The sequence below is a fragment of the Bombina bombina genome, chromosome 5 (genome assembly GCF_027579735.1).
Source record: "Bombina bombina isolate aBomBom1 chromosome 5, aBomBom1.pri, whole genome shotgun sequence".
NCBI classification, from domain to species: domain Eukaryota; kingdom Metazoa; phylum Chordata; class Amphibia; order Anura; family Bombinatoridae; genus Bombina; species Bombina bombina.
In genome coordinates this window covers 1,151,861,985-1,151,874,264 of record NC_069503.1, presented here as the reverse complement: position 1 = coordinate 1,151,874,264, position 12,280 = coordinate 1,151,861,985, and the positions used below count along the sequence as shown (strand labels likewise).

At 43.3% G+C, this 12,280-nt stretch overlaps 1 protein-coding gene across 1 annotated transcript in view; it reads right to left on the bottom strand.

The window, feature by feature from the left end:
- SCRIB (scribble planar cell polarity protein) overlaps positions 1 to 12,280 on the bottom strand; it is a 746,390-nt gene that overhangs the window by 88,903 nt on the left and 645,207 nt on the right. Inside the window, exon 40 of the mRNA XM_053715486.1 lies at positions 3,544 to 3,729. Within this exon, the coding sequence (XP_053571461.1) occupies positions 3,544 to 3,729 (186 nt within the window). The remainder of the gene's footprint in view (positions 1 to 3,543; positions 3,730 to 12,280) is intronic.

The following is a 12,280-nucleotide window of genomic DNA, read 5'->3' as shown; positions in this document are numbered from 1 at the left end:
GATTCCCTTGAAATCTTGAAAGGAATTAAAAAGTTATCTTAACCAAAACGTGTGTCACTATGGTAAGCCTGAAATCTTAGCTTCCCGCTAAATACTTGAAGGGAAGCATCTGTAAGAAAGGAAATGACCGACTGAAAGGTCTTTATTTTATCCTGGATTTCTTTGAAGATAATGTTTGTTCTAATGGGACCAGACAACGTATATAACCAGTATGCTGCCGTATAAACGACAGTGGCAATAATAAGCCTACCGCACCTGGTGTTCCAAGGCGGTCTCCCATCCAGGAAGCGACCAAGCCTGGACCTACTTAGCTACCGAGTTCAGACAGGATCTGGTGTATTCAAGGCAGCTTGGCGGTAGACAAGATATAGGATGCCATTATTGAGCAACCCCTCTAAACTCTTACCCCTAAGATCCTTAAAGGAACAACTATCCTCTATGGGAAAAGTAGGGCTCCCGGCTAGCGTGGAAATTGTCCCTTCCACCTTGTGTACCGGCTGACAGAAGTCCATGAAGAGTCCGCTATGGATAAAAAAAACTCTTCTAAACATAGGTAATGGAGAAAAGAAAAAAGGGTACCTTCCCTCCCATTCCTTAGCATACATCTTGGGACGACCTAATATTGATAACCCCCTGGTAGCGTTGTCTCCCTGAGAAGCTAAAACCTTCTTAAGTAATAGACGGAGGTGTTCTAGCTTAAACATGAAAGATACAACTTCAGTATCAGTAGGAGGAATTATACTGCCAGAAACTGAGATTTCATCCTCAGATGCTACCAAAGTATCCTCTACCTCACTTCTGGAAGGGGACCTAAAGATAGCAACAACCGTGACAGGAACCTCGCTCACTGAATGTCTATTTTTCCTCTTGCGCTCTCCCAGCAGCATGGGAAAAGCCGACAACTCACTAGAGACCGTCTAGTGAATAAGGAAAGCGATGTCTTGCAAGGTAACTCCAGGAGGAGCCGTGGAGGAAGTGCAGGGCACTGGTTGAATGGACGCTAAGGTTTTAGGACACTTTAGGAGAAAGCTGCAGAATGTATAGAACATTGTCATAATGCCCCTTACCCTTTAACAGCATCTGAGACAATGTTGGCTCTGTAAATGAGGATTCTCACTGACCTGTAAAATTCTCTCCATACATGAGGAATAGAAATGTCAGTATCATCACAGTATAAAGAATGTTTTATTCACATTTTAATCTAAAATAAATTGAATATCCTAACTAGAGTTACTGTGCCTTTAAATGTTAAGAGCAACATCAGAACTCTGCTTAAGATCTATTTTATTAACAACCAAAATGTTATCACGTTGAAGGGCCTCCTGGACCGCAGTATTCACAGCTAGATCAACAAATATTCTTGGTGTTACGGTGTCTTTAAAAAATAAAATAAACTGCTTTATTTTTGTGCAATGTGAAACATAGTTACAAATTAAGATCCCAAACCTCAGCTAAATCCTGCTGAGGAAGTTATTTGCCAACGGATGAGAAACCAACTCATTAGAGAACATAATACCCATCTGGTAAATCTGTGAGGCATTTACATCCAGATCTGTCTGAATCTGCACTAATAGCCTTTACTTTGTATTATTTCAGACTGTGAGGCAATTTAATACAGTTTACCTCCTAAATAAAGCTTTGAAAAAGAATGTGAAGCCTCTCTTCTGTGTGGCATAACGCAGCAGAGGAGACCCACCACCGCTCCGTGCCGGGTAAGAGCTATGAACACAGCGCGCCAGAATGCTGCGTAGATTAGCTCTGCCCATCGTGGGCGTATGCAAATAAATTTCCCGGGCAGCTAACACCTCAGATAGAAAGTGCCCTATGTCAATTTCTATGGCGGTCTTAAAGATCCCTTGTTCACAACTCTCCACCTCAGCTCGCCCAGCCAGACTACCTCCCCACTTTGCGCAGGGAAGTCTGTGCAAACCCCATATCATGACGGTCCCTGCTAAGAACTCCCGGTCGGCTAGGACTACCTCCCCACTGTGCGCAGGGAAGTCTGTGTAAACCCCATCATCATGGCGGTCCCAACTAAGAACTCCCGGTCGGCTAGAATATAAAAATAAGGTGGTTTTGAGTAGTATTGTACCAAACAGGTTAAGGCATAGACAAATGTAACCTCCCGGTCGGCTGATTGGACTACACAAAAGCTGTAGGGAATTACCAACAGCCCCTAAGTATAAATATGCCAGTGCCTGCATAAACTGCCCAATGACCTATCTCTCCTAGGGATAATGTTGTCCATGTGTGAAGTAAAGTGCCAATCTTTCTGCGTACAACCCCAGAAATGAAAACAGCACTTACCTTAAAATTCTGCCCGGCAGCAAGTCAGCCCACCCGGCTTACGAGGTCCTCCCCCTCACATTGGCCTGTGGAAATAAAAAGTACTCAGTATTTGTCTCTCTCAGACTTTCACAAACAGGGCAGCATAAACATGGGAGGCGCAGTCAGAATTATGTCCCACAAGATCCCATTGCTCTAAAGCCACCAAAGCCCTACTGAAGAGACTGATATGGACTACGACTACACCCTAGAACAAAGCAGCACAATCTTGTACTACTTTAAAAATAATAAACTCTTGATTGAAGAATCTAAAACTAACATCTCACTTTACCTCTTCCTATCACTAACGTAGGCAAAGAGAATGACTGGAGTGGGAGGGAAGGGAAGAGCTATTTAAAAGCTCTGCTGTGGTGCTCTTTGCCTCCTCCTGCTGACCAGGAGGTGAATATCCCATTAGTAATTAAGATGATCCGTGGACTCATTGTGTCTTAAAAAAGAAATCGGTATTTTTTTAGTAAATAAAATTAAAGAGTCAGGTAACCACTGTCACTTCTGTGATCACCTTATTAAATTGTAATCAAGGGGTCTATAAAGCCTTTCGTTGTTCTAATATAAACTAGAGGGGCCCTTTGTGTCAGTGCACAGACAATACTTTATAAGGGGGTTTATTATTTGTCACTACAGAATCCCTCCATGCTATATATTTTTAACTATTATTTTTTTTGTAGGGGGGGTGGCTTGTTGCTTCCCAAGACCATCACAACATGAAAGAGCAGATTTTCCTCTTTAAATGAGGGGTCTAGAGCATCTGTAGCAAAGGGGGCTAGGTTTCAAATTGAGTAACCTCCCCTTATCCAGCTTTCTTGACTTCCTGATTCTGCCCATTTGAAACATCAACACACAAGTTTGTGGTGATGTCACCAGCACCCCCATAGTGCAGCCCACTATGGCACCAATTAGCACGGCCTGTAGTGTGGGATATCGCTGAAAACGGCTTTGGAACAGCGGTCTCCCCGGTGCACAGGTTGCGATAATCATGACAATAGGTGACGGTGCGCAGAGGTTACTAATTAAATCGTTTTTATTACATTGAGGGGACATACATAGAGTGCAGTATGTCTCCCAAGCTGCTGCATCAGTAACAGGCTTATACCTATGAGAGAGGGAGCTGTGGCAGCTGCGCAGCATTGCAAACCTTGTGTGCTTGTACATGTGAAGCAGCCTCTGGCTAATGTTCAGTTGCAGTGCGTCACTCACCTAGCGGCTCTCCACATTGCTCTCTTTTCCGCTTGCAGTGCTCGCCTTTCTGCAGGTGACAGTTGCATTTCTTGTTCCGTTAGTTCTGGGCTCTGCACTCTCAGCCGCTCCTGCAAACGTCTTTCTGCTTTGGCAGTGCGTATAGGTGCTCCAACCTCCGAGCCTCCTGGGTACACAGGGTTCAGCCTGCAAAAAAACATAAGTGACAATAGTGAAATGAAGGAAGTAGGTGAGAAAACATAGCTGAAAGGTGAAGATATAAAAGTAACATGGGAGGGGGTAAAAACAGAGGAGGGAGAAAATAGATAGAGGAGAGAGTAAAAAGATAAAGGAAGGCGTAAAAACAGAGAGGAGGGAGTAAAAACAGAGAGGAGGTAGTAAAAACAGAGAAGAGAGAGTAAAAAACAGAGAAGAGAGAGTAAAAAACAGAGAGGAGGGAGTAAAAACAGAGAGGAGGGAGTAAAAACAGAGAAGAGAGAGTAAAAACAGAGAAGAGAGAGTAAAAACAGAGAAGAGAGAGTAAAAACAGAGAAGAGAGAGTAAAAACAGAGAAGAGAGAGTAAAAACAGAGAGGAGGTAGTAAAAACAGAGAGGAGGTAGTAAAAACAGAGAGGAGAGAGTAAAAACAGAGAAGAGAGAGTAAAAACAGAGAAGAGAGAGTAAAAACAGAGAAGAGAGAGTAAAAACAGAGAAGAGAGAGTAAAAACAGAGAAGAGAGAGTAAAAACAGAGAAGAGAGAGTAAAAACAGAGAGGAGGGAGTAAAAACAGAGAGGAGGGAGTAAAAACAGAGAGGAGGTAGTAAAAACAGAGAGGAGGTAGTAAAAACAGAGAGGAGGTAGTAAAAACAGAGAGGAGAGAGTAAAAACAGAGAAGAGAGAGTAAAAACAGAGAGGAGAGAGTAAAAACAGAGAGGAGGGAGTAAAAACAGAGAGGAGGGAGTAAAAACAGAGAGGAGGGAGTAAAAACAGAGAGGAGGGAGTAAAAACAGAGAGGAGGGAGTAAAAACAGAGAGGAGGGAGTAAAAACAGAGAGGAGGGAGTAAAAACAGAGAGGAGGGAGTAAAAACAGAGAGGAGGGAGTAAAAACAGAGAGGAGGGAGTAAAAACAGAGAGGAGGGAGTAAAAACAGAGGAGGGAGTAAAAACAGAGAGGAGGGAGTAAAAACAGAGAGGAGAGAGTAAAAACAGAGAGGAGGGAGTAAAAACAGAGAGGACGGAGTAAAAACAGAGAGGACGGAGTAAAAACAGAGAGGACGGAGTAAAAACAGAGAGGAGGGAGTAAAAACAGAGAGGAGGGAGTAAAAACAGAGAAGAGAGAGTAAAAACAGAGAAGAGAGAGTAAAAACAGAGAAGAGAGAGTAAAAACAGAGAAGAGGGAGTAAAAACAGAGAGGAGGGAGTAAAAACAGAGAGGAGGGGTAAAAACAGAGGAGGGGTAAAAACAGAGGAGGGGTAAAAACAGAGGAGGGGTAAAAACAGAGAAGAGAGAGTAAAAACAGAGAAGAGAGAGTAAAAACAGAGAAGAGAGAGTAAAAACAGAGAAGAGAGAGTAAAAACAGAGAAGAGAGAGTAAAAACAGAGAAGAGAGAGTAAAAACAGAGAAGAGAGAGTAAAAACAGAGAAGAGAGAGTAAAAACAGAGAGGAGGGAGTAAAAACAGAGAGGAGGGAGTAAAAACAGAGAAGAGGGAGTAAAAACAGAGAAGAGAGAGTAAAAACAGAGAAGAGGGAGTAAAAACAGAGAAGAGGGGGTAAAAACAGAGAAGAGAGAGTAAAAACAGAGAGGAGGGAGTAAAAACAGAGAGGAGGGAGTAAAAACATAGAGGAGGGAGTAAAAACAGAGAGGAGGGCGTAAAAACAGAGAGGAGGGAGTAAAAACAGAGAAGAGAGAGTAAAAACAGAGAAGAGGGAGTAAAAACATAATTTATGCTTACCTGATAAATTTATTTCTCTTGTAGTGTATTCAGTCCACGGGTCATCCATTACTTATGGGATATATTCCCTTCCCAACAGGAAGTTGCAAGAGGATCACCCAAGCAGAGCTGCTATATAGCTCCTCCCCTCACATGTCATATCCAGTCATTCGACCAAAACAAGACAAGAAAGGAGAAACCATAGGGTACAGTGGTGACTGGAGTTTAATTAAAATTTAGATCTGCCTCAAAAAAGACGGGGCGGGCCGTGGACTGAATACACTACAAGAGAAATAAATTTATCAGGTAAGCATAAATTATGTTTTCTCTTGTTAAGTGTATTCAGTCCACGGGTCATCCATTACTTATGGGATACCAATACCAAAGCTAAAGTACATGGATGATGGGAGGGACAAGGCAGGAACTTTAAACGGAAGGAACCACTGCCTGTAGAACCTTTCTCCCAAAAATAGCCTCCGAAGAAGCAAAAGTGTAAAATTTGTAAAATTTTGAAAAGGTATGAAGCGAAGATCAAGTCGCAGCCTTGCAAATCTGTTCAACAGAGGCTTCATTTTTAAAGGCCCAGGTGGAAGCCACAGCTCTAGTGGAATGAGCTGTAATTCTTTCAGGGGGCTGCTGTCCAGCAGTCTCATAGGCTAAATGTATTATGCTACGAAGCCAAAAGGAGAGAGAGGTAGCCAAAGCTTTTTGACCTCTCCTCTGACCAGAATAAACGACAAACAGGGAAGAAGTTTGACGAAAATCTTTAGTTGCCTGTAAATAGAACTTCAGGGCACGGACTACGTCCAGATTATGCAAAAGTCGCTCCTTCTTTGAAGAAGGATTAGGACACAATGATGGAACAACAATCTCTTGATTGATATTTCTGTTAGAAACTACCTTAGGTAAGAACCCAGGTTTAGTACGCAGAACTAACTTGTCTGAATGGAAAATCAGATAAGGAGAATCACAATGTAAGGCAGATAACTCAGAGACTCTTCGAGCCGAGGAAATAGCCATCAAAAACAGAACTTTCCAAGATAACAGCTTAATATCAATGGAATGAAGGGGTTCAAACGGAACACCTTGAAGAACTTTAAGAACCAAGTTTAAGCTCCACGGCGGAGCAAGTCTTAAACACAGGCTTAATCCTAGCCAAAGCCTGACAAAAAGCCTGAACGTCTGGAACTTCTGCCAGACGTTTGTGTAGAAGAATAGACAGAGCAGAAATCTGTCCCTTTAACGAACTAGCAGATAATCCCTTTTCTAAACCCTCTTGTAGAAAAGACAATATCCTAGGAATCCTAACCTTACTCCATGAGTAACTCTTGGATTCGCACCAATATAAATATTTACGCCAAATCTTATGGTAAATTTTTCTGGTAACAGGTTTCCGAGCCTGTATTAAGGTATCAATAACCGACTCCGAGAAGCCACGCTTTGATAGAATCAAGCGTTCAATCTCCATGCAGTCAGCCTCAGAGAAATTAGATTTGGATGGTTGAAAGGACCCTGAATTAGAAGGTCCTGCCTCAGAGGCAGAGGCCATGGTGGACAGGACGACATGTCCACTAGGTCTGCATACCAGGTCCTGCGTGGCCACGCAGGCGCTATCAGAATCACTGATGCTTTCTCCTGTTTGATCTTGGCAATCAATCGAGGAAGAAGCGGAAACGGTGGAAACACATAAGCCATGTTGAAAACCCAAGGGGCTGCTAGAGCATCTATCAGCGCCGCTCCCGGGTCCCTGGACCTGGATCCGTAACAAGGAAGTTTGGCGTTCTGGCGAGATGCCATGAGATCCAGTTCTGGTTTGCCCCAACGATGAATCAGTTGAGCAAAGACCTCCGGATGAAGTTCCCACTCCCCCGGATGAAAAGTCTGGCGACTTAGAAAATCCGCCTCCCAGTTCTCCACGTCTGGGATATAGATCGCTGACAGGTGGCAAGAGTGAGACTCTGCCCAGCGAATTATCTTTGAGACTTCCAACATCGCTAGAGAACTCCTGGTTCCCCCTTGATGGTTGATGTAAGCCACAGTCGTGATGTTGTCCAACTGAAATCTGATGAACCCCAGTGTCGTCAACTGAGGCCAAGCTAGAAGGGCATTGAATATTGCTCTTAATTCCAGAATATTTATTGGGAGGAGTTTCTCCTCCTGAGTCCACAATCCCTGAGCCTTCAGGGAGTTCCAGACTGCGCCCCAACCTAGAAGGCTGGCATCTGTTGTTACAATCGTCCAATCTGGCCTGCGAAAGGTCATACCCCTGGACAGATGGACTCGAGAAAGCCACCAGAGAAGAGAATCTCTGGTCTCTTGATCCAGATTTAGTAGAGGGGACAAATCTGAGTAATCCCCATTCCATTGACTTAGCATGCATAATTGCAGCGGTCTGAGATGCAGGCGTGCAAATGGTACTATGTCCATTGCCGCTACCATTAAGCCGATTACTTCCATGCACTGAGCTACTGACGGGTGTGGAATGGAATGAAGGGCACTGCAAGCATTTAGAAGTTTTGATAACCTGGACTCCGTCAGGTAAATTTTCATCTCTACAGAATCTATAAGAGTCCCTAGGAAGGGAACCCTTGTGAGTGGTAATAGAGAACTCTTTTCCACGTTCATCTTCCACCCATGCGACCTCAGAAATGCCAGAACTATCTCTGTATGAGACTTCGCAATTTGAAAACTTGACGCTTGTATCAGAATGTCGTCTATGTACGGAGCCACCGCAATGCCTCGCGGTCTTAGTACCGCCAGAAGTGAGCCCAGAACCTTTGTAAAAATTCTCGGGGCCGTAGCTAACCCGAAGGGAAGAGCTACAAACTGGTAATGCCTGTCTAGAAAGGCAAATCTTAGGTACTGATAATGATCTTTGTGAATCGGTATGTGAAGGTAGTCATCCTTTAAGTCCACTGTGGTCATATACTGACCCTCTTGGATCATGGGTAGGATGGTTCGAATAGTTTCCATTTTGAATGATGGAACCCTTAGAAATTTGTTTAAGATTTTTAGGTCCAAGATTGGTCTGAAGGTTCCCTCTTTCTTGAGGGATTGGAGTAAAAACCTTGCCCTTGTTCCGTCCGCGGAACCGGGTGGATCACCCCCATTACTAAGAGGTCTTGTACACAGCGTAGAAACGCCTCTTTCTTTATTTGGTTTGCTGATAACCTTGAAAGATGAAATCTCCCTTGTGGAGGAGATGCTTTGAAGTCCAGAAGATATCCCTGAGATATGATCTCCAACGCCCAGGGATCCTGGACATCTCTTGCCCAAGCCTGGGCGAAGAGAGAAAGTCTGCCCCCCACTAGATCCGTTTCCGGATAGGGGGCCCTCTCTTCATGCTGTCTTAGGGGCAGAAGCAGGTTTTCTGGCCTGCTTGCCCTTGTTCCAGGACTGGTTAGCTTTCCAGCCCTGTCTGTAACGAGCAACAGTTCCTTCCTGTTTTGGAGCGGAGGAAGTTGATGCTGCTCCTGCCTTGAAGTTACGAAAGGCACGAAAATTAGACTGTTTGGCCTTTGATTTGGCCCTGTCCTGAGGAAGAGTATGACCCTTACCTCCAGTAATGTCAGCAATAATTTCTTTCAAGCCGGGCCCGAATAAGGTCTGCCCTTTGAAAGGAATATTAAGCAATTTAGATTTAGAAGTCACGTCAGCTGACCAGGATTTAAGCCATAGCGCTCTACGCGCCTGGATGGCGAATCCGGAGTTCTTAGCCGTTAGTTTGGTTAAATGTACAACGGCATCAGAAACAAATGCGTTAGCTAGCTTAAGTGTTTTAAGCTTGTCCATAATCTCATCCAATGGAGCTGTTCGAATGGCCTCTTCCAGAGACTCAAACCAGAATGCTGCAGCAGCAGTGACAGGCGCAATGCATGCAAGGGGCTGTAAGATAAAACCTTGTTGAACAAACATTTTCTTAAGGTAACCTAATTTTTTATCCATTGGATCCGAAAAAGCACAACTATCCTCCACCGGGATAGTGGTACGCTTAGCTAAAGTAGAAACTGCTCCCTCCACCTTAGGGACCGTCTGCCACAAGTCTCGTTTGGTGGCGTCTATTGGAAACATTTTCCTAAATATAGGAGGAGGGGAAAAGGGCACACCGGGTCTATCCCACTCCTTGCTAATAATCTCTGTAAGCCTTTTAGGTATAGGAAAAACGTCAGTACACACCGGCACCGCAAAGTATTTATCCAGCCTACATAATTTCTCTGGAATTGCAACCGTGTTACAATCATTCAGAGCCGCTAATACCTCCCCTAGCAATACACGGAGGTTCTCAAGCTTAAATTTAAAATTAGAAATCTCTGAATCCGGTCTCCCCGGATCAGATCCATCACCCACAGAATGAAGCTCTCAGTCCTCATGTTCTGCAAATTGTGACGCAGTATCGGACATGGCTCTCACATCATCAGCGCGCTCTGTCCTTAACCCAGAGCTATCGCGCTTGCCTCTTAATTCTGGCAATTTAGATAATACTTCTGTCATAACAGTAGCCATGTCTTGCAAAGTGATTTGTAAGGGCCTCTCTGATGTACTTGGCGCCACAATATCACGCGCCTCCTGAGCGGGAGGCGAAGGTACTGACACGTGAGGAGAGTTAGTCGGCATAACTTCCCCCTCGTTGTCTGGTGATAATTTCTTTACAGATAAAGATTGACTTTTCTATGGGGCTCCACATTGGCCTTCAAACATAGTGAACAAACAGATTCATCTGTCTCAGACATGTTTAAACAGACTAGCAATGAGACTAGCAAGCTTGGAAAATACTTTCAATAAAATTTACAAGCAATATGAAAAACGCTACTGCGCCTTTAAGAAGCATAAAAAACTGTCACAGTTGAAATAACAATGAACCAAATAAGTTATAGCAACCAAATTTTCACAGCAAATGTAATAAGATAGCAAAGGATTGCACCCACCAGCAAATGGATGATTAACCCCTTAATACCCAAAACGGATAATCAATTTAACAATTAACGTTTTTATCACAGTCAAACACACTGTCACAGGTCTGCTGTGACTGATTACCTCCCTCAAAATGAATTTTGAAGACCCCTGAGCTCTCTAGAGACGTCCTGGATCATGGAGGAAGAAGTAGGAAGACTGTGACTGAATTTTTACTGCGCAAAAAAGCGCTAAAATAGGCCCCTCCCACTCATATTACAACAGTGGGAAACCTCAGTTAACTGTTTCTATGCAGAAATATACGTTAGCCATGTGGAAAAAATCATGCCCCAATCAGTTTTATCACCAAAGTACCTCACAAAAACGATTAACATGCCAGTAAAACGTTTTAACATCCATCTTAAAGGTTATGTAGTGTTATTAATAAGCCTGCTACCAGTCGCTTCTACTGCAGTTAAGGCTCATACATTACTTCAGTGTTAACAGTATTTTCTTAGTCAAATTCCATTCCTTAGAAAATTACTTTACTGCACATACACTCATCAGCCTGATACCAGTCGCTACTACTGCATTTAAGGCTGTACTTAGATTACATCGGTATCAGCAGTATTTTCTTAGTCAATTCCATTCCTTAGAAAAATAATTTACTGCACATACCTCGTTTGCAGGGGACCCCGCATGCTATTCCCTTTTCTGAAGTTACCCCACTCCTCAGAATGTGCGAGAATAGCCAGTGGATCTTAGTTACTTCTGCTAAGATCATAGAAAACGCAGGCAGATTCTTCTTCTAAATACTGCCTGAGAGAAAAAACAGCACACTCCGGTGCCATTTAAAATAACAAACTTTTGATTGAAGAAATAATTAAGTATAAAACTCCACACTCCTCTCACACCTTCCTACTATGTTGAGTGTTGCAAGAGAATGACTGGATATGACATGTGAGGGGAGGAGCTATATAGCAGCTCTGCTTGGGTGATCCTCTTGCAACTTCCTGTTGGGAAGGGAATATATCCCATAAGTAATGGATGACCCGTGGACTGAATACACTTAACAAGAGAAAACAGAGAAGAGGGAGTAAAAACAGAGAAGAGAGAGTAAAAACAGAGAAGAGGGAGTAAAAACAGAGAAGAGAGAGTAAAAACAGAGAAGAGAGAGTAAAAACAGAGACGAGGGAGTAAAAACAGAGACGAGGGAGTAAAAACAGAGACGAGGGAGTAAAAACAGAGAGGAGGGAGTAAAAACAGAGAGGAGGAAGTAAAAACAGAGAGGAGGGAGTAAAAACAGAGAGGAGGGAGTAAAAACAGAGAGGAGAGAGTAAAAACAGAGAAGAGAGAGTAAAAACAGAGAGGAGGGAGTAAAAAAAGAGAAGAGAGAGTAAAAACAGAGAAGAGAGAGTAAAAACAGAGAGGAGGGAGTAAAAACAGAGAGGAGGGAGTAAAAACAGAGAGGAGGGAGTAAAAACAGAGAGGAGGGAGTAAAAACAGAGAGGAGGGAGTAAAAACAGAGAGGAGGGAGTAAAAACAGAGAAGAGAGAGTAAAAACAGAGAAGAGAGAGTAAAAACAGAGAAGAGAGAGTAAAAACAGAGAAGAGAGAGTAAAAACAGAGAAGAGAGAGTAAAAACAGAGAGGAGGGAGTAAAAACAGAGAAGAGAGAGTAAAAACAGAGAGGAGGGAGTAAAAACAGAGAAGAGAGAGTAAAAACAGAGAAGAGAGAGTAAAAACAGAGAGGAAGGGGTAAAAACAGAGAGGAAGGGGTAAAAACAGAGAGGAAGGGGTAAAAACAGAGAGGAAGGGGTAAAAACAGAAAGGAAGGGGTAAAAACAGAGCGGAAGGGGTAAAAACAGAGCGGAAGGGGTAAAAACAGAGCGGAAGGGGTAAAAACAGAGCGGAAGGGGTAAAAACAGAGAGGAGGGAGT